The 23,247-nt window shown below is 25.4% G+C and overlaps 1 protein-coding gene across 9 annotated transcripts in view; it reads right to left on the minus strand.

The window, feature by feature from the left end:
* LOC112682305 (circadian locomoter output cycles protein kaput-like) overlaps positions 1–21,496 on the minus strand; it is a 47,368-nt gene extending 25,872 nt beyond the window's left edge. For 3 of the 9 annotated variants that reach the window (XR_003148500.1, XR_003148499.1, XM_025552846.1), the window contains exon 1: positions 5,602–6,821. Coding sequence is in view for 6 of the 9 variants with exons in the window: in XM_025552846.1 (XP_025408631.1) it covers positions 5,602–6,362 (761 nt within the window). In the remaining 3 variants the exon portion in view is untranslated. Of the gene's footprint in view, positions 1–5,601; positions 6,824–10,491; positions 10,648–21,143 lie in introns of those variants that run through there. The other 6 variants (XM_025552845.1, XM_025552844.1, XM_025552843.1 and 3 more) reach the window with 3 other exon arrangements.
* Between the last annotated feature and the right edge of the window lie 1,751 nt (positions 21,497–23,247).

Below are 23,247 nucleotides of genomic sequence, written 5' to 3' on the forward strand. Positions count from 1 at the left end.
GTTTTAAAACTTCATCGTATATATATATTCAACGATATAAAACTATTTTTATAAGTAACTAAATAACTAAGAAAATACTTAATCAGTTACAATGGTTTTTTAGCATTCTTAACTATTTGTATAATATTTTAATTTTCTATATTTTAATATAAAATGAAAATCCAGTCTAGATTTAACTAATAAGTATAAAAACCCAAACAAATTCAATTAAATAAAAAACCTATTTTCTTACAATCATTTGACAATTCAATCAAACAAAGTTCATAAACCATTAGATAATTAGCATTTAACATGTTTGATAATTTAAGTATATTAATTGGCAAGCGTTAAGTGATGTCATTATTTTTAATATACTTATATTATTATTATTTATTATTAATTTCCACGGTTACTAATTATTTTACTTGCTTTACAATCCGCGTTAGTATAACTTTATTTATATTTTGTACAAAGTATAATTGGCCATCCCTCAAAGAGTAACCAATAAAATAAAATAAAAAACATGTATGAGCATGATATGTATGATAATTTATATATAACCCTTTGTAAACTTATGTTTTGGGACATCGTCTGTACACCGAGTCATTTTTATTTAGTAACACTTGAACTTAGTTAACACTTGAAAAAATCTAAACAAATTTACAAATACTAATTAAAGGTTACTCTTTAAGATCTTAAAGTTTGTTTTACGATTCATTAATAATTACAATTTTTATAATATTGTAAAAGTGACGAAATTTCAAAATACATTTTCGAAAAGTCGGTTGTCATAAAAGACCCAGAGTATTGACAAAGGGAAAACATAAAACATATGTATATTTTCAGAATAAAATACTGAGTAAAAATAAAAAAACTATGATGTTCTATTTTTTTTTTTTTTTTTTTTTTTAATTAAAATATATGTCTAATTAAAAATAATTTCAATTCAAAACGATGAGATATAATTTGTAAGAAAACCCTTAAATATAATAAAATCAAAGATAAACAAAATTTAAAATGTTACTATAAAATTTACATTAAATGTAAAAATGTAAATACTATTTAATTCGAGGTGAAATTGATAATTAACATTATTGTACTCTTTTAGATGGTAAAAGAAGAAATTAGAAATATATTTAATATAAGAAATACTAGACAAGAGTCAATTAATTCTTTCATGAATAAAATGCATTAGTTAATACTGGGGATAATACTGGTATTAAACATAAACATTATAACAATCTAGTAAGATTATATGAAACCCATTTCCTTCTATTAATTACATTGAATTAACTTGAATCATTTTACCATTCTAGTTTTTGTTTTGCTATACCACTTTATAAATAACTAAATCATAAATAAATTACTTTAGATTAAAGTTAATAGATATTTTTATCATGGAAATAATTATAGGTACCAATACTTTAAAATTATGAGAATGCCGATATGTGAAATTTTGATTTTACTCGGAATTTAGAACAAGAAAATATATCCAATGGTATATTTCATTTTAATAACATTGATATTTGGAATTTTTCGAGCATAACAATAAAATTAGGAAATTAATAATGAATTTTTTTTCAAATATTCTTATAGTACTGAAATCGACTAAAATTCACGTGAAACTTTTTTGTTTTTGACGATAGTTTATTTATCTTGTTAAATATCAAGTTTTATTATAGTATATAGTATTCCTTCAAATTGTTTTTCTGCCAATTATAGTAAAAAAAATGTACGAGGAAGATTTCTGCTTGGACATTATAATAACTACAATAACCAAAAACAACTTGAAAATCTATTACTGATAAATAGATATTTAATTAAACTTTAATTACCTAGTTATTTCTTTGATAATATAGGAATCCAATTTTTTACTTAACATCAAGTTTGTAATCTAATATGTAAATTACTACAAAAAAAATAGGAAAAACCAAAAATCAATTACTTTTACAGGTGCACATAGAAATATTTGACAATAATTATCCAATTTTAAAACATTTTAATATGTTTTTTGGCCGAATAATATGGTTGAAATGATTTAAAACATAATAAAATTTAAAAACATAAATTATACTTTAATAAAATGTCTATGACGCTTTTAGGGCCCTCAACACAATATTCATTTAGAATGTACGAGTTAAACTAAACCACTATTCTAAGACAAAGTAAAATAACATAATACATAATAGGTAGATGATGGAAATATTTATAGGTAATTTTATAGCTATAACACAAAGAACTATTTTTTTTTTTTTTTGGTTAAGTAATAAAACAAAAATTAAATTTAAAAATACCTATATAACTCACATGGACAGTAGAAAATCCAATCTTCGGGAAAAAAAAATAACACCAAAATTAATAGTAAAATACAACTTTTAAATACCTATTGTTACTCAAACCCAATGGTAGTGAAAAATAGTTTACATATAAGTTTATAGTTTTAGACAATATAATATTATATACTATATTATCCATTGAAAACTTATGTTTGAAGTAATTAACAGCTTAACACATAAACAAATGTAAGTTTTAAAAAAACAAATGTTTATTTAAAATAAAAAATAAATATATTTTTAATATTGGAAGAAAATACATTTAATTAGAGGATCAATATCACAAAATACTTGTAATATTACGATGAATAACATTTTTTTCATTACACATTTTACGAAAATAAATTAAAAATGTAAAAATAAAAATATAAATAAGTATGTACCAAATAGATTTACTATCTGAATGAAAATTATTAAAACCTTAACCATCATCCAAATATTACTAAAACATCAGGACTAAAATTACATCAATGTAATGTATGTATAATCATGTCATATTCAATATTTTTTTTGAATGACACTAATGATATCCACAATTTTTTTTTCTAATTTTCACCAAAATACTTAAATGTTTTTGAATATTAAATTATTCAAAATATCATAGCAAATAATAATTATAAAAAAAAAAAAAAAAAACATTTAAAAGAATACTTTTAAAGTTTGTGTGAATATAACTTTTTTTGGTACTTTATTTAAGAATATGATATTGATTATAATTTATAAATTAAGAGAAAAATGGAAATAATATTAATATATACTATTATTGATGACAACCATTTAATAAAATATAAATTCATAGAATTCTATTTAAAAAAAAACATCTTGTTTACTAAAAATATAATTTTATATTTTGATCGAAAAAACTGTTTTTGTTCTTTTCAACAAACCGTCGCATTTTGATAGGATCTATTCATATTTTTCCAGGAATATTTTTTCCATATTATATTCAATTTCAATACAAGTTTTCTTAAAAGCAGATGATGAGATTAGTTTGTATATTTTCATTTTGTATATATTCATAAATTTTACCATACATACCAAAATGAAATAAAATAAATACAAATGTTTTTTGGAGGTTATATTAAAGAATGTTGAATAAAGTTACACTTACAAAAAAACTTCACAAAAACAAATAAGACTTGCTAATTATATGTGTTAGGTTAAATACTGATCAATTTTTAGTATAAATTTGAAACTAAATGTTACCTATACAATATTTATTAAATGTTTGAACGAATTGTCTAATAAAATATTAAAATAAGTTGTTTTACTTTATAGAATATGATCTAAAAATAATTTTCTACGGTTAGATAAATTTTCTTTATCTTTAAAGTTAACATTAGTTAATTTACAATGTTGAAGAATAATTTTGTCCAAGTATAAAAAATAATAATTTCACGTTTTTTTGAACGCAAATATTTAATGTGTAAATCCGTAACTATCCTGTAAATTACCAAACAAAACTACGTAATAAAACACATTTCTTTCTAGTACACGATCAAATTAGTGTTCACTCTAAATAACTTGCATTTTATCAGTAGCATATTTATAGTAAATCAATGATTCATAGAGTATCATCAAAACTAGTTTCTTAGAACCCCTTAAAAAGTTTAAATGTAGCGTACTCAAAATAAAAATTAATATTTCATTGATTATACAAAAAGTAAAATTAAATAAATAAATTAGGTATTATTTATTAAGTTATTGTCTCTCGGGTTGACGAGTATGTATAACCAAACTATAGAGGTTGACAAAAAACGTAAAAATAAAACTATAAAAATTTAATTATTAACCTAATATTGAGTAATAATATATTAAATGTAAAACAAGATACATCAACTACAAGAATGTGCTAAATAAAAATATTTTTTTACAAATAATAGTAATATGGTACTTCGAAAAACGTTTAAGCTGAAGTTTATTAGTAGTCAAAACTCTCCGATAAATAACATTACACAACGCAATCTATGACTAATCTATCTATCTATGGTTCTATGACTAATGTAAAAATAATGTATATAATACAATAAATCGCAAGTATATTGGAAGAAATTTTTAAAAAACATTCAAGTTTATTAGAAACCCCAAGTTCCCAAAGAAGCATATTAATTACCATTACGATTTAGGAACGAAACAAGACAACTGAAATCATACGAATTACCGAGAGAATAGATTGAAATCGACTACTTACGATTTAACGACATTTACATATCAGAATTTCTAGGCAAAACATTTTCAGATAATTTATTTTTAAAATCAATGTAACAATTACATAAAAAGAACAATTTTTATAGTTGTTACACATATCTATATATAAATTACTATAATACAAACATCGAAAAAATTAACGTTAGATAAACGACAATATATTTTTCTTTCGGTTTGATATAAGTAACTTTAATATTTGGTCAAGTTAAAGTGTAAAACATGCAGAAACTGAAATACAAAATAAAGGTAAAGCTCGGTGTAAACTGAATGAAATACCAGCACATTTACAGTTAATATTAAAAGAATTTCTATTGAAAAAAAGTAACACGAAAGAACAAAGTATTTTGATTTTAGGCATTGTTCCAGTCCCGCACCGTTTTGAAAATGATGCACATTTGATAAGCTAGGCAGGTTAGTGAAGAAAAAAAACGTTCTTTTAAATTATCAAAAAATTGTAGCAAAATATCACAATTGCGAGTGCAAGTTCATCTACCAAATAAAAACGACAAAGTGAACACTTAGCGATAGTTGGTAATGATAAAAAATAAACAACATGGAGAATGAATTGAATTCGATGAAAAAAGTACGACAAAAAACTAAACAACGATCCACATCCACCATGATACGAAAATATCTACAAAAATCCATTGAAATCATCACCTAAGAGTCGATTTAGAGTTTAATAAATAAATCGGATTGAAAATATTTTATCTTAGTCATCTCTAAAGCAATGATTTCCGACATCATGAAAAGTCGCTTTTAGCAAATAAAAATTTTCATAGAACGTATTGTCTTATAACATGCACAATAAATGCGCAAGATAACCTAGATGAAATAAACAGTTAAAATAATAATTTTACTGTTAATCAAACAATAGTACTAAATAATAAAGGTTCTTGTAGTTTTTTAAACTCTGCATGGATTGATTGTTTTTATAATTCGAATACAAATTGTCAGGGACTTGAGACAAGTGGGGGGGTCACACTTAAATAGAATAGTGAGTTATTTAACTTTCATATCGAACTAAGCGAACCCCATATGTAATAAGAACTGAAAAACTAGTTACAAAACAAAAGTTTACTTGGGTGACTTCACGGTGGCGGGGACATTAGTGACGGTGACGGCGGCGGTGGTAGCGGCAGTGGACAACTCAGGACCGTTGTGATCGTAGGACGATGCGCTATCTTTATTGTGATAAACCGACAGTGGCTGTTGGGCGCAAAAGTCACGATAATAATGTTGATGTGGCCGTTGAAAATCGGAGACCGGCGGCGACCGATAATTTACGGTCAGTGGAAAATCAGTAACCGGCGGCGGATGATAATCGGTGACATGTGGCTGATAATCGACGATAGACGGATGAGCTGGCACTCCATAACAATCGTGCGTTTGTTGGGTGGGCAAGAACACTTGACGATATGGCGGTGCGCATGAAGACGCCGACGCCGAAGACGAGGACGATGACGAGGAAGGCGACAGCAGAGACGAGGCGGTAGAACGATAAAGGTCTTCGTCATTACTGTTGTTATCGTGTTGGAAAAAGGTGCCGTAGAAATCATTTTCATCAGGAGGAGAAGGCAACAAGGCAGCGGCGGGAGTAGTAACCATCGTTGAGGGTTGTGATGCCTCTGCAAAGTACTGGTAACGGTTATAATGGTGAAGACGATTGTAATCTTGGTACTGGAGCAGATGATCAGAATGAAGATGATGGCCAAAGTTGGACGTCTCCGCCACGCAACTTTGATTGTTAACGGCCGCATCCGACGGGTGGTGCTGAGACTGTAACTGCAACGATCCGACAGTCCCAGCAGTTGTGGTATACTCGACGCCGGAAAACATCATGCCACCGCGGATGTCGTGGAAATCGGGTAAGCAACAATACGTTAAAGATTTTTATTCTCGAAAATATGAACGAAAGATGAATAACGAAAAACAAAAAAGAACTTTGATGTCACTTCCGTGAACAAGTAATCCGGCGGAAAAGCGACTTTAAGACGGAAAACGGAGAAAAAATTACGTTATTATTTAACTTATTGTTCTTGTTGTTGTTATTGACGTACGGTAATAATATTATTGCGTCGTTGCACGACCGAATTAATTTAATAATTGTCGTCGTTCAGCAAAGCATCAGGGTCGCGGCGAAAGCGTCGAGAACCCTAACCGCACTCAACTCGGAACGGCACATGTTGCTTCCGACTCGATAACTACTACTGGCGGAACGCATTCGACATTGACTCATTGAAAAAATCACGGGCGGTACAAGTCACTACCGTCAGTGGGTCGTCCCGCAGCCGAATGCGCGCGACGACGGCGGCGGCAGCGCCGTTCGTGATCCGTCCAGTGCAACCGTGGTGCACCGCCAAGGTGGAATACCTTCGCCGCGGTAACACTGCTGATCTCGCGGGTGCGCTCAAGATATTACCTAATACATTATGCGTTTTGCGCAGTGCACGAACTTTTTCTGCGCCGTCACATGGGCAAACCTCCGCCGTTGCACTGGCAACGGCAACGATATTATTCGCATAACCCGAGGTCAGGGTCCAGGCGAGCGAACGGAAGGATACACGTACCGTGTTCATATTACTTACCCACATCATATGAAATAATACTTAACATGTTTAACACATGCGTATATTCTACCGTTGATTTTCGAGCGCAATTTTATCGACTTTATCAACAAAAGAATTTTCCGCAGGTTTTTGTACAATCGATGATCCGACGAGACGATTATGATCACGAAAATGAAGCAAGTACTACACGGTTGTCAGTGGCACACTGAATACTCATATCGGATTCCGGTGTTATTTATAAATATCCGGTATTATTTTATTTCGTGATCCAATGCAATTATTGCATATCTGGACACACACTGTTTAATTAAGTTTAATGCATTGACCAACCCAGAAATAAATTATTACTATTATTATTATGTTCAACAGTATTGCCGGAAGACAAATAATAATGATGAATTTTGGTTACATGTAAATTGTAATATAGGCAATAGGTTCACATATTAAAGCTGTTTAAACATGTTTGCAATTATACCTCAATGATGATCATCATCTTTTTCGATAATTTTCGAATAATTTACAATAATTTAAATCATGAACTATGCAGTTCACAACAAAATATTTGTGTATTTTAGTACTCATTATTTCATTTGAAAATTATAAGTTTTACAAATTCTCATTCAGAGATAAATATGTTATCTGAAGAATATTTTTAATTTATTTTATTTGGTCATAATAAATATATAATTATCCCGAAATTATAAATGTTCAATTTCACATAATGCATCACCCTATCATATATTATTTTATTAAAACAAATTGATTATCTATCAAAATGCCAATAAACTGACTATCTGCATAGCATTCTTCAATCATCGGATCGCAACCCTATTTCGATTACAAATTATTTTGAAAATTATTTTTCTTGAAAAACAAGTATAAATTCAGAATTTTGGTATTTTAAAATTATAAATATACTTTATCGGTAGACTTTCATAAAACAATTAAATTTGATAAGTTGTTGACGAGAAATAAACTGCATTTTTCTTGGTATCAATTATAAAAATAATTAACTACACTTGATATTACTAGATATTATAAATATAGAAAAATAATCTTTTAATTTGGTGGTTGAAAAAGTTAAGGAAGTTACATAGAATATTATTTTCAAAAAAGTCGCATGAAATATTGGGTACATTTCTTGAGTTGCCTACTAAAGTTGAGAAATATATGGCACTATTTAATACTTCCTCAAACTTTTTTACTTCCGTCACAATATATTGAATAAAAATTACTTAGGTGTAATATTATGATTGCAATAAATTATTTTTTTTATATTTTAATATCAAAAAAATGAATAACCTCACTTTACAAATAGAATTATGATAAAGAGCAAACTTGGTAAACTGTGAACGCTACTTTATGCCGTAAAGTTAATGTATAAGTATGAACTGAATTTCTGAACTACAGCATGTTATGATATTTATAAATATAAGCAATATTACCAAAATATAAATATGACGAAAATAGAATAATATATGCAAGGCTGAAGATAACATAAAATAATATATTCTATTAGATTGTTTAGGTTAGAAACAATTTTTATGGATGTATGATATATTTATACCGATAAAATTCAAAAGTTCTTTCTGTATACGATTTTACTTTACATTATAATTCATTTTAACATAATATGCTTATGAGTATGTGACTATGAATAGTATATAAATAGTCTCCTTTACTTTTAATAAAACAAAAAGTAACCAAGGCATATCCTCACTAATCCAGTGAAAACTGCATAAAAAATATATTTAATTCAACTTTTAACTAGTGAAAAAAGTTTTTTTTAATAAAAGATTTAGAATTTAAAAATAATCATGATAAATTTCTACAATAGAAATCCAATATAATTTATCTATTAGCTTATTGTTTGGTAGTAAATAATTTTAAAATATTAAAATTAGATTATTAGGTAATTATAAAAAATGTACAGAACTTTGATTCCGATTATTTCAAGTACATGAAAATTTTGTTAAAATTATTCGTTATCTTAGTTATTAATTATTATTAATGAAGTACTTCTATCTTTATAGAATACATAAATTTACATTTTTTGATATAGAAATTAAATAATATAAATATAAATACGCAAGATTATAAGATCATATAATTCACATAACTACTAAAAAATAATAATAACAACATTTATAAATGTGATGTAGATTTTAGTCACTAAAAATGTAACATATTTTAATTCGTAAGTAGGCCAATAACCTATAATAACTAACTGATTTGATTTATGAAAATAATTTCCTTCGTTGTTTCTCACTATGTAACTAAGATAACATATATATTAATGTGGTATTATTATTTGTTTTAACATAACTGTTTTCACATTTAATGATAAAGTACAATATTAAATTATTATAGTTAAAATCGAGGTGTATAAATTATTTTGAGAAAAAAAGGGTAAACAATTACTGCTGACCAATAGTAATCAATTGCCAGAAAATTGAAATTGCCTAGAGCTATGAATTACAGAACAATCAAAGAAACCAAACAACTTACATGATCTAATTGTAATGACTAATTTAACTAATTTAAAAAAATTTCTCGTAAAGACAAACAACAGAACAAAATTAAATTTCCATCTGATGACGTCCTTAACTATAAAGCAAAAAACGAAAAAGAATAATTCAAAGAATGTTCATAAAACTATTTTGTCTAGAAAAAAACAAAAAACTTAAACGTAATGATTGAATCTTAAATTTAAAACGAATAATAATATGATTTAATTAGTTATAATTTAAAAAATATTTGAATTATAGGAAATAAATAGACATCATCAATTATTTTATTTTTTTATCGACAATTTGATGTATTAATAGTTAGTGACTAAATACAATCATTTAATTATAAGTAAACTTTTACAAATATATTTAATTAATTTAACAATTTTGTTAAATTTATAATTCAATCAGTCCAAACGTTTACGTGCCCAAATATTTGTAAAATTACTTTTAATTTTTTTTCTAATTTATAATTTTTTCAACATAAATGCATTTTTTTTTATTTTTCGTGCTATTTATAGCGCATATTTTAGAGTTTTTAAGTGCATTTTTAAGAGCTAAAAAATAACATATTTAGTGCTACAACTTCTGAGTCCTAATTATAACTAATAAGTTATTTCATTACTTATAAATAAAATGGGAAGGTATATAGTTTGACAGTTAATAAAAATAAAATAAAATAATACCGAAATAATAAAAATCTAGTCATATTTATACACAGTGAATAACAGCTATTAAATTTGAAAAATCACCTCCAATAAGCACATGCACATTTATTAAGTGTATTTTATTTTTATAATGTAGTACACTTAATGTAAAAATTAACAATGAAAATTAAAATATCTATTAATTTTCTCTTAAAAACTTTTAAATAAAATAGTATTTTCTTACCTCGGAGGATTTGTTGTGCCTGAAGATCTTTCCACTCCCAATTGAGATGAACTAGAACTCTTTTCATCAGTCGCTTGTTCTCGCTCTTTTTCTTCGGCATCGCAACATTTATCTTCACGAAGCGAGCAGTTGTTACTATTATCCATGACTGCTATCCTAATACAAACAAATATAAGTTTATCATATATTATAGCAATAAGCTAGCAGATAATTTGTTAAATAAGCTAATACAAAATCAATTTAATATAAAAGTTCTGTAATAGTCACTGACTCAAATCTAATAAGAAAATATATATATATATATATGTTAGACCTAAGTACAAAAAAGAGTTAGGGATATGAGGGTTCGACGATTTAAATTTGTATCCTTTTTTACTAAATCTTTTTTAGATCTATTGATTTGTTATTGATAATATTTTGATTAAAATAAAACCAATTTCTCGGAGAGAGGCATAATAAAACGGACCATCGATATAATGATATAGAAAGAATTACTGGAAATTTGATATAAACAAATTTCCAGCTTAGAAACCACTTTATTTTCAGTTTTACTTTTATTATTTCCTAAATTAATAAAATATATCTATTAATTGTACAGGGTTATTTTACGGTTTTTCTCTTTTTTAGGCAATCGATAAACATTATTTAAATGTTAATCATAAAATACCAATAAAATTCGATTTTTATTTAAAAAACGTGTATTTAATAATTTGAGTATTTTTAAAAACTGAAAAATAAACTTTAACATTTATTTTTGTATTTAAAAATAATATTATTATTATTATTATAATTAATGTATTTTATAAATATAGATGACATCGAGATTTTGAATTGAGGATAATTACAACATTTTTATTACCTAAAACTAATGTATTATCTACTATATTATTTTTAATTTTATAAAACTAAAGAATAAAATAATAATATATAATATTCTATAATAAGGTATGGGTATTGGTATAAGTATATTATGTATTTATCCATAATAATCTTAATATAAAAATTAAATTAACATAAAATTACTGTGGTTCTGATAAATTTTTTACATGTTAGTTTTAATACGTAGTAGAATTAATTACAAATTGTTATATAGTTATTACTTAATATTTAAATCAGATAGGTATAAAATGTTTATTTTGCGATAAACAAAATTTAAGATAAAATCAACATTTCATAAAAATAGTAAATAAAAATATAAAATGAGAACGACAAAAATAATTTTTTAAACAAAGATACGGATTTATTAAAAGCAATACATTTTGTTCAATACATAATTTTAAAAGTAAAAACCAAATCCATTGATTTTCAAAAATTTATATTTTTTTAAATAATTTGCTGATCAATTTCTGATTCAGGCAGAAGGAATCATCAAAACTATAATTGTTACACGTGTATAATATATTTGTGTTCATTTTAAGAATGTTTTGTAAGATTAAAACTTCAACGATTTATATTTTGTCATATTTTATTGAATTATATTAAATTGTAATTAATAATTAAAATTATTAAATTTATTACAAAAAAATAACTAATTTAAAATATTATATTCGAATAATTATTAATACTAAAGTTAATTATACTATCTGAAGAGAACAGTGATTACATTAGCATATTATCTAACAATATATGCTAAGATAGGTATTAGCATTTAATGAAAACTTCCAGTATTTACGAATGTTATTCTAACGGGAAAAAATTATATTTTGTCGAAAACGGGTAAATTTTACCACCGGCTTATTGAAATTTTTCGCACATTATTAACAATAATTTAGAAAACTTATGCGAAATTAAAAATAAGTTCTCAAATACAACAACTCAACAAAATTTGTTATCAAGAAAAAAAAACTGTTAATGGTTGGAGCAATCCTACAGGTCAATATTTTGTTGGCTGACTTAAAAAAAAACACATTAAACGCCGATTAAAAAGACATATTGTACATAGTATATAAGGACATATTGTACTTGTCGCGTGTAGCATGTGATAATTTGTAAAAATAGTTTGATATTTTGCGATTAATCGCTGTCAAAATGTCTTCCGTGTCAGTTTTGTCCGAACTTAGTTACGAGTATGAAGCTACCAGCGTTTTCATACAGGAAGCTATTGATATCCTAGATACGCTTACCTCAAAAATAGATCTAAGATCCAAAAAATTTGGGCATACGTAAGAAAATATCTCAATATAAATGGTTTTTTAATTAATTAATGTTATATATTCATATTTATTATTAATTCTATACTATCTTTACTAAAGTATTATTATCAATAAAATTAAATATTTATTCAAAAATGAAAGCAACATTTTTCGATGTCATCTTTGTCAACGATCGAATGAGCAAAAAAAATAAAATAAAATTAACACGCCCTAGGTAAAAACGCAGAAACGCATGTAAAATTGCTTAAGCGTCCCTATCAAAATCGCTAGTGGACATAGCGCTTGTAAGATCGCTTTCAATGGGATCATAAAGAGGTTAGAGCAAGATTTTAAAATCTATGTCATTTTGACAAAAAAAAAAAATCAATTTTATTTTTACTTAATTAAAATTATAAAATTGTTATATACCTACCTATTATTCTATTTATTACACAAATAAATTGACCTATTTTACTAAATTATTAACAGTCAAACATTAGAAGTACAAATCTTATAATTAATTAACTTTTATAAATATATAAAACTATGCACTAGATGTAAATAAAATGTACAAACAACTAATGACCGATGCAGCTAAATTAAAATAAAAATAAAATAAACTTTTCAGGTAATTATTTAATATAAACAACTTTTTAAATAATTTTAATCGAGTATTAAATTAAATCTATTTTCAAATTATATTTATAAATAAAACTAAATCTTAATTTATTAATTATAAATTCGTTACATATAAAAATTAAAATATTGAACACTAATTGAAAAAATTAGTTTTAAATTTTAAAATGAACATGAATTTATAAAACAATAAATATTAAATTGATCAAATCGATTATTCAATCTTAATAGCAAAATACTAGTAGAAACATTTAAACAATTATTAAAATACGCTTTTAGGATAAGAAATCTATTTCATCAAAAATAATAATTTCATAAGCGTAAAGCATTAATGATATGGTTATCAATTCTTATTTTTATTATTTAGTTCAATAACGAATATCCAGCTTTTAAGGAAATATATTTAAAAAAATATTTTTATTGGTTTCAAGTTTATTTTTTTTAAATTTATATACAAAAATACTTGAACGCTACATTAAAGTTACAAAAATTTTACGCAAAGAAGTATCTCATCAGAATCGCCGAAACCTATACCCAGATATAACAACTGCCCTACCTCTAAAAGGGAGTGAGCGGTTAGGCTTATAAAAAATAATTAATTAGTGAAATTTACCATTTTAGGCTATGCAAATAGATCATGAGCCTTTTAGCGTAACTTCATTAGTCAATTATCATATGACCATATGTAAGTGATTTGAAAACAATTCTAATTTGAGGTTAAAATTAAGTATAGGGATGGTGGTGTCAGAAATTTACAACAAATATTTGCCCCACTTTAGCTTTAAGGTTTCGACACGCCACTGTATCTCATAAGTTTGTTTTGTTTTGAAACTAAAGGCATTTTATAACATTGACAGTGCAAATAGTTAGGTTAACACTTAATAAATGGCATGTAATTAAAAAAATATAGGTTGGATAAAATCATTGTTTATATATATATATATATATATATATATATATCGATTAGACATAAGTTTTAGGTATGGTTTTATTATAAACATTAAGATCAATTTATATACATTTTACGTTTTATAAAATTAAATATTGAATTTTTTTTATCAATAAAGAAAATAGAACGATAAAACTACAACTTGAAAAAGACGGAAGAAAAAAAAATTACAATTAATAAAATAATATACTATTTAAATTATTTATTATTAAAAAAAAATCCCTTATTTATTTTAAAAGTTTTTATAAATTTGTACAACCCAAAATAAATTTGATTAATTAAAGTAAGGTTAATTAACAAACAATAACTATACGGAATTAAGACATAATATAATTAATTCAATTAAATCAACCCTTTTTAATCTTGATGTTTCAAATATTGAGGGCTAAACATATGATGTGATTTACGTTGGATTAAAATTGCAAAATAATTAAGTATTACAAAGGTAGTTTAATTTCATTAAATAAATAATTGTTGTACCAATAGATGTTTGAATTGCACTTAGGTTCAAATAGGCTTATGGTAACTAAAGCAACTCATCAATATTATGAAGGATCAGAAAAGAGGTTATAGTCAATAAATGGCTGCCTCTATAATAGTTTTATGGTTTAATAATTGTTTCCAGTTTTAAGTTCAAATTTAGCACTGTGACTCTAATAATTTATCCAAGTATAAAAATGTACACAATAAACAAGTATTCTGTCCGATATACTTAATAAAATGCGGAAAGTTAGTGAGGTTGAGAGAAACTGAAATTTAATTGGAACACAAAATTATTAAGAAAAACACGTATTTGATAAAAGAAAAAATATATAAATGCAACTACATGGCGATAAATTTTTGTCCTTTTACATATTTATACTTAAATTAAGAAAAGTTTATAAGTCATACGTATATTTAATTATTACAATTAATTAGTTATAGTATGTTACTAGTAACTTCATAAATTTTATACATAAAACACAGAACCATATGTGAACCATATGTCACAATTTTCTATAAATAAGCATAAGTAAAGTTTTAAAATCAAAATTAATAGTTCTTATTTTTTTATAAATATATATATAAATTATTTTAAAAAAATATATAACTAAAGGGCCCCATACACGGAACGATATATCCACAAACTTATCGTCAAACCGATCGGTCAATTTGTTGTCAAACATCACCTACTCCAGACACGAATTGATTTGTCTATCAACTATTCACCCGATTTACAGTTCGGTAGGTAGTCCAGTTAATTCTGAAGTACGAAGTATTTTTTCATACATCGTAGATTTTATATTTTTCAAAATTTCCCACGATTTCCTACAATGTCCAACTCAATGTAAAGAAAAAGAAAAGCATTATTTATAGCTGCTCTTGTTTTGGCTGTGGACGATGAAGACGATCAAATTAAAAAAAGGAAATGGTCAAAGCAGTGGTTATTGGAAAGAAGAAAGTATTCAAATATGAATTCGTTACATAAACTTCAGTCAAACGAACCTGCAAATTTTAAAAATTATTTGCGTATGGAAAATCATACATTTTATGAGTTGTTGGGTCTAGTCAGACCGTTTATAAAAAAACAAAACACTATAATGCGAAAAAGTGATCCAGTCACCACTTTAATATAGTTTACGCAAACGCGCGGTTGATATCGACAACACATATATCGACACACATACAAGTTAGTCGACATATCGGCGGTTGTCGTGTTGATGCTCTGCGAGCGTCGACACGCAGACACGACAACGCGACGACAAACAGGTCCATACACGTATCAACCGGGTCGCTCGACGGCGTTTGACGATAAGTTTGTCGATATATCGTTCCGTGTATGGGGCCCTTAATAAACCAACAATTATTATCGGTTAATTATCAAAAATAATTAAAAATTTACAACGGACATATAGAACCAGCAAATATTTAAGTTAGATCTACGATATGGATATAAATATAGGTATGTATATATAGCTGTATGTAGGTAACGTAAAAACAAAAATCTTAGTTCTTTAACTGATAAACTATTTATACTAAAAGCCATTAACTATAAAATATATATATATATATATATAAAAAAAAACATTTACATGTTTAACTAGATTTAAGTAAAAGGATCTGAAATACTGTATAAGGAAATATAGTAAAGTAATTACAATTATATATTACATACATATTAGGGACGTATTTATGGGGGGACTGATAGGGCCTCAAACCCCCAAAAATGTAGTCTATTTTTACTCTATAAAATGTAAACTGTAAAAGCTTATATTATCATTATTAAGTAAATTATTAGTTTTTATTATTAGTTTCAAATTGTTCATGTTATGTAGAGTACCTATTTATGTATCCGACAATTTTGGTCGTAATGATTAAATTTAAATTTAGTATTAATTATTTCATTATTATTACGTAAATTTCCTATTATTATATAGGTATTTCATTTCATTTAATTTCGATCATTTTATAAAAGAAAAAACAGTTATAATTATAGAACTACAATTAAAATTGTTCACTAAAATTCTAATTTTGGTTTTTAATTGGTTGATTTGTGATATTTATTTTAGAGGAAATTCCTCAGCCCACGTAAAAAAAAAATCTAAATACACCCTTAATATATATTATAGTTCTTTCATTTTCATATATTTTTCTCTATCGGCTATTTGTTGAATAGTAAACAATTCAAAACTTTATACTGAATTGATATTGAAATTATATCTAAATCAAATTGGAATTTACTATATGATAAAAATGGTCTAATTTTGTTTTGAACAAAAAACAACAAACACTATATTAAAATACATAAAAATAGAACACTGATACCAAAACCAATATACTATAACGATATATATATTAATATGTCAAAACGAAAACATGAACAATGGTAACACTAATAATGAGTGTTCTAAGGATATTTGAGAATATGAGATGCATTAGAATCCAGAGGTATTGTATTGCATTTAAAAACGTTATTTTTCCAAAGGCTACGGGATTGGTGCATCGTGCATACTGCGCAATCTGAACGCATTATTGATCGAACCAATCCGGCGTCAGTGACGATAACTCGTATGACCTATTTAGACCGGTAACTGTCAAGAATTACAAACAGAGATAGTGAATAATTCTGAAAGTTGTTTCATTAAAACTAATACAAGTATCCATATTTTTTCTGAAATGATAATGAAATTTAAAATAATTTTCAAGTAGTGTTTTGTTAATTTCAAATTACTTCAAACTATTCAACTTAACGAAAAAAATTCTAAAACAGAATTTTCAATTGTATTACAGCATTTTTTCCAAATTAAGGATATTAGTTCAAAATACTATACAAACAAATATATAATTTGTAATTTCTGTAAATCAAATTGACCTAGTTTTATCTACAATTCTAAAGCATTGGTATTTTAAAGTATTTGAGAAATATTTTTTCATTATAATAAGATACAGTAAAAAAAAAAAAATCTTTATATTCGAATTAATATTTTGAAATTTCAGCAAAAATTAATTAAAAATTAATAACATTATAATAACATAAATTACAAAATTATAATTATCAATGAAACAAAATGAACAAATCATTATATGTATATCGAAGAAAATGTATTACATACATTGAATGAAAAATGAAAATTGAATTGAATAATAAATGTTATGAATAGGTTTATACTCCTATGGATTAATATCCTTACTTGCGTTTATCTCATGTTGAGTTCTAACAATTAAGAACTTTTAATGAGTTCTATATATTGCATGCTCATCACCATTTAAGTAATGTGAACGTTGCATTGAGTTCAAAACATACAATTCATTTACCATTTTATAATTTAGTTATAAATATTACATAAATTAGGAAATTCTTATACACAGTTAAGAATATAAATATTGGTAAATATATAAGTAAATAATAAATATATATTAATAAATACTGAAGAAAAATCATAATACCTAATGAATTAAAAATAAAATGATTAGAAAAATAGTCCAAATATTGAACACTAACAAATAATAATAAATTTATTTAATATCCAGCCTTCTACTGCAATTAAAAATTATTTAATTTTTTTATATCATTAAGACTTGTAGGTCATTATGGCAGAATTTAAACATTAATTTTGATAACAAAAAAGCAGTAATTAATATTAATAAATATTAATATATATAAAATCTATAGATTTTTTTCTTACACTAATAATAATTTAAATTTAAATTCTAGAAATTTGTAAGCATTTTTGTAAACTTAACAGAACCATCATAATCAATGTCGCCAGCAACGGATTGGCTAAACATTTCGGCCCGGGAAATTACCGTATGACCGGCCCACCATTCAATAATAATAATTTTCCATAAAAGTCTCCTTTATTTATGGATTAAATGCTTGTAGAACTGTTTACATCACGTTTACACTATGTTTTTATCAAAATCTTACAATTAAGTACAATATACTTAAATACATTATTTTTATAAAATAATTTTTAATCCAAGTAGATCGGTCCAGTGTTATAATACGACTACCGGCCCACCAGGAACTTTCCCGGTATCCCAGTGGGTCAATCCACCACTGAATGTTACTGTTGAGAACATACACATTGAAGATAGAACTTGCAATGAGTCCAAAACATCAGAAAACTACTGAAGACATGAATACTTCCAAAAAAGAAAAAAATGAACAGTTATCAAGTCATCAGTAACCAGTAACCTTTTTATTTTATCAACTTCTTCTTTGATTTTCTCCCAACTATTTGGTGTCGACCATCCTTGTTCTAAACCCCCACTCGTATCGATTTTCTACATCCCCTACACATACACCAACAGCCCTTATATTATTCTCAATTGTATCCTATCATTTCTTTTTTTTGTCCTCCTATTTTTCCTTCAACGTTCATAACAACTTTTATTATATTTGTTTCCTCTTGTCTTATCACATGCCCAAATCATGTCAGTCTATTTTTGCTCATCTTGTCCACTATGGGTGCTACACTACTTTTATTTTATCAACTACTTTTCTAAAATTGTTATCAACATTTTTCACCAAAAACATATTTATATATGTAATTTTACATTATTGTACAAATATATAAGCTACATGATATTAAATATACAATATATGGATTTATTTTTATTTCAATACAATCTTATTATCAATTAAGTCTAATCAATGTATTTGTTTAATTATTTATTGGTCAGTTATCCAAAAAGTCCTGACATGGTTCCCTGCTGGTTTGGATTATCATTAATCAACTGAATTTAAATAACTGGTTTCAATATTAAGTATATTAATAAATTATGAGTACATATAAAGAACAGATTTATCAATGAAAGAAATTAAAACTTAAACAGAAAAGATATTTTTTGTAAATTTCTGACAAAAATACAGAAAAAATTATAAAATTGAGAAATCAAGTAAGTATATATTATTTTATAAAACACACTATAAACAATTAAACAGTCTACTAAATATTGGATGATGTATTTCTAAATAAAAGTATTTTAATCATTTATAATAAGAAATAAAACATACCTTTGAATTATAATTATTAATAAGTATAAAATAGCATAATAAAAGATAACAATAATCATGGGTATATTTATAAATACATATCCTTACATAAATTAAATCATTTATTTACTTGTATACACACAGTTGATAACTATAGAGTAGTGTATAGTAATGATGAGCAAAAACATTGATAATTCGATACAATATTGATATTGTTTTATAAGTAGTGTATAGTAATGATGGGCAACAATATTGATAATTCGATACAATATTGATATTGTTTTATATTAAACAATATATCAGGATATCAAAATTAATAATTTATTTGTAAGGCTTAGCTAATAAATATGATAAATTGTATTGTATCATACATATAAAATATCATTCTGATGAAGATCCACTTAAATGGTGAGAAAAAAAATTCAAAAATATGCCCAGAAGTCTCAGTATTGGTGAAAAAATACTTGTCAATAGTTGCTATATAAACATCTGTTAAGTGAGGCTGACAGTATAGCTTCAAAGAAAAAAGCGATCTACCTTTAAACCGAGTTAATAACCTTCCATTTTTGAACTCTTATTATAAATCCACTAAGACATCTTCATCTATTTTGGTCTATCAACCATAAATTGGTAAGAAATCTCCAAATATTTTCATTTTTTATTGAAAAAAATAATATAAGACTATGAATTTATTTTCTAGGATACAGTAATCGGATTTAAGATTAAACACACATATATATATATATGAACACCTATTTTTATTAAAAATAGTTTTAATTTTTTATAAAATTTATATTACAATAATATTTGTCTGAACGTAATTAGTTATCTTTTTTTCTTCAATTAACTGGGTAAAACAAATTTTTAGTTAATAAGTACTATATGAGTAATATTTAAAATGTGTATTTTTGATACAATATTGATATCGTACAACTTATGATATTATGATACAATAACAGAAAAATCAAAATAATTTTAATGCACCAAATTATATCTATGTTTGTCACTACTATACAGTATATAGAATATTAGAAAATGATTTTAGTACTTTTAATGAAGTTTTTAATTTTTACATTAACTTAATTAAAAATTTAAATTGGTAATTATAATATTAAATAATTTTATAAAATTATAAAAGAATGATTGACTATAAATTATCCTAAACAGATTATCACAGGCTATTACAAATTTTGTAATCCATTCCATTTTGATAAACCAAAATTACAACTTCGAATTTACATTGTTCAACAAACTGTTTCAAAATTATAATTCCGGACAAAATAATATTTATTGTACTTATTACTGGTTTTGGAAATTAAAAATATATGTGAAAGTATACAGAAAAAAAGAAAAATGCCCAAAAATAAGGGAACTACACTAGACTCATAGACTTTATTCTTGCTGAATTTTAGTAATAGAATTTTTACCTGTTCATGCTAAATAATCTAAAACATACTTGTACAAATTGCTTTATTGTCAGTCTTATAAGCGATGTTCAGTCTTGTAGGGCAGTCTTACAGTACGGCTCGATGTGTGCCAATTGAACTATTATTATTTGAGGTGGTAGTCGTGTTATCTGTCTATGAAACGTTCATTAAACAACTGCCGAATTCTGCGGTTGACCAACATGACTGATCATTTCTCGATCGAGCACGACACATGTGACAACTGTTCAAAAATTGAACATAATAGGTATTATTATATTTGATCACAGACGCACAAAAGCCGCACAAGTATTTTATAAAGTAAATAGTTGTAAAAATAAATACACTAGATCCCAGAAAAAATAACAATGAGGTCTTTAAGGTTTTTTTGATTATTAGATATTACTAAAGTCTATTATTAATTACTATTATATTATTATTCTTATATCAATTAAACGATCACAACCGTACAACAACAAACCCGACCCGACCCAAAAGACGCCATTTTTGTTGATGACCCCGTGGTCATGAGCCTTATCACTTGGTCGATCATAGAAGAAAAAATCGAAGGAGGAATAAAAATATAAAAAACTTAAAAAACTCTTGTCACACTGTGATGCCACCGTTAGAGTGAAGAAAAATATTATATTTTTCTGAATGTTTCATCAATTAAAATTATATCAATTTATTATCTATTATTTATTATATTTACTTGTCGGCTATGCCAAAGAAAATATTATTAATAAAATAAAAAAATAAAAATGATCAATAAATTACTTATTAAATCATTATTTTATCATATAATCGTTTACTTTTTTTATGAAATGGACATTTACAAATAATATTTGTAAATGTCCATTTCATATATAAATATTGTCATATTTCATATTATGATGATTAACCATTTATTTAGAATTTTGGATCAATGATACTTGTTATCATATTATATCATATAATTTAACAATACTATTATTTTATTAACTACCTACATCAATGATATAGTAATGAAAGAAATTGTATTAGGTACCAGTCCAATTTTATTTTCAATGACAAAACATTATACATTGTATAATTTTATATGCATATTTTATTCCTATTCTATTATTGATTATACATTTAAATATTTTCTATTATTAGTCTTAAATTTTTCTAATTATTTTTTTATTACAATATCTATATAAATTAATTTGATTAATGTTTTAGTTCAGTGGTTCTCAACCGGTGTGCCGCGGCACACTATTGTGTCACGAAATCGATTAAGTGTGCCGCGAAAAACGTCTGATACTTGAAAATACCGATTGATAAAACTGTGACTGTTAAATGTCAATTAATTCTGCAGATATTTATGTAGGTAAACTGTATAATGTACACTGCATGGTTATAACCTTACAGCATTTGGCGTAGCCAAAGTTTTTGTTGTGGTCCAGTGCATGAGTGTGCCGCGAAAAATTATGATGTATAATAGTGTGCTGTGAACAAAAAAAGGTTGAGAACCACTGTTCTAGTGTATAATAATTTTTATTGGTTGATTTGTTTTATGAAAAACAATATATTTTAAAGGTATAGTTTAATTACATAATTATTAAGGTTAATTTAACTACATATTCATAATGAGCATTTCATTTTTATTCACATGTCAAAAATAAATATACGAATAATATTCTTATTAGGACTTATCAGCCGTGCAAATGAGTTTCCTTTCTTTACTAGACTTATTATATTATCTAATGTAATAATATTTTAGGGAGAAATGAAATCTGGTATAAAAATTAAACTGTGGGTAAGACTGAACGAGATATATAAGATGAACGAATATATGAACACATTTAAAATGTTGGCAGTGTTTGACATTTAAAAATCGATAACTCAATGAACCATATGAAATTATTAGGTTTATTAGGTTATTAAATGAATTACACTATTAATTTAAATATTGGAATATAAAAAAATTAATGCTAGTAAAAAAGCAATTTATATCAAAGTTAGCAATTGCATAATCTTTATTAGTTTTAAATAATAATTTCATTAAAAGGTATTTTTATAAAAAAAAAAAAAGTTAAATTGGTACTTAATACTAAGTGGTATAAACTCAAAAGTCGAGATAGATAATTCAAGATATTTTAAAATAAATTAAGA

This window comes from Sipha flava, unplaced genomic scaffold (assembly GCF_003268045.1).
Source record: "Sipha flava isolate LNK unplaced genomic scaffold, YSA_version1 202_pilon_pilon, whole genome shotgun sequence".
NCBI lineage: Eukaryota > Metazoa > Arthropoda > Insecta > Hemiptera > Aphididae > Sipha > Sipha flava.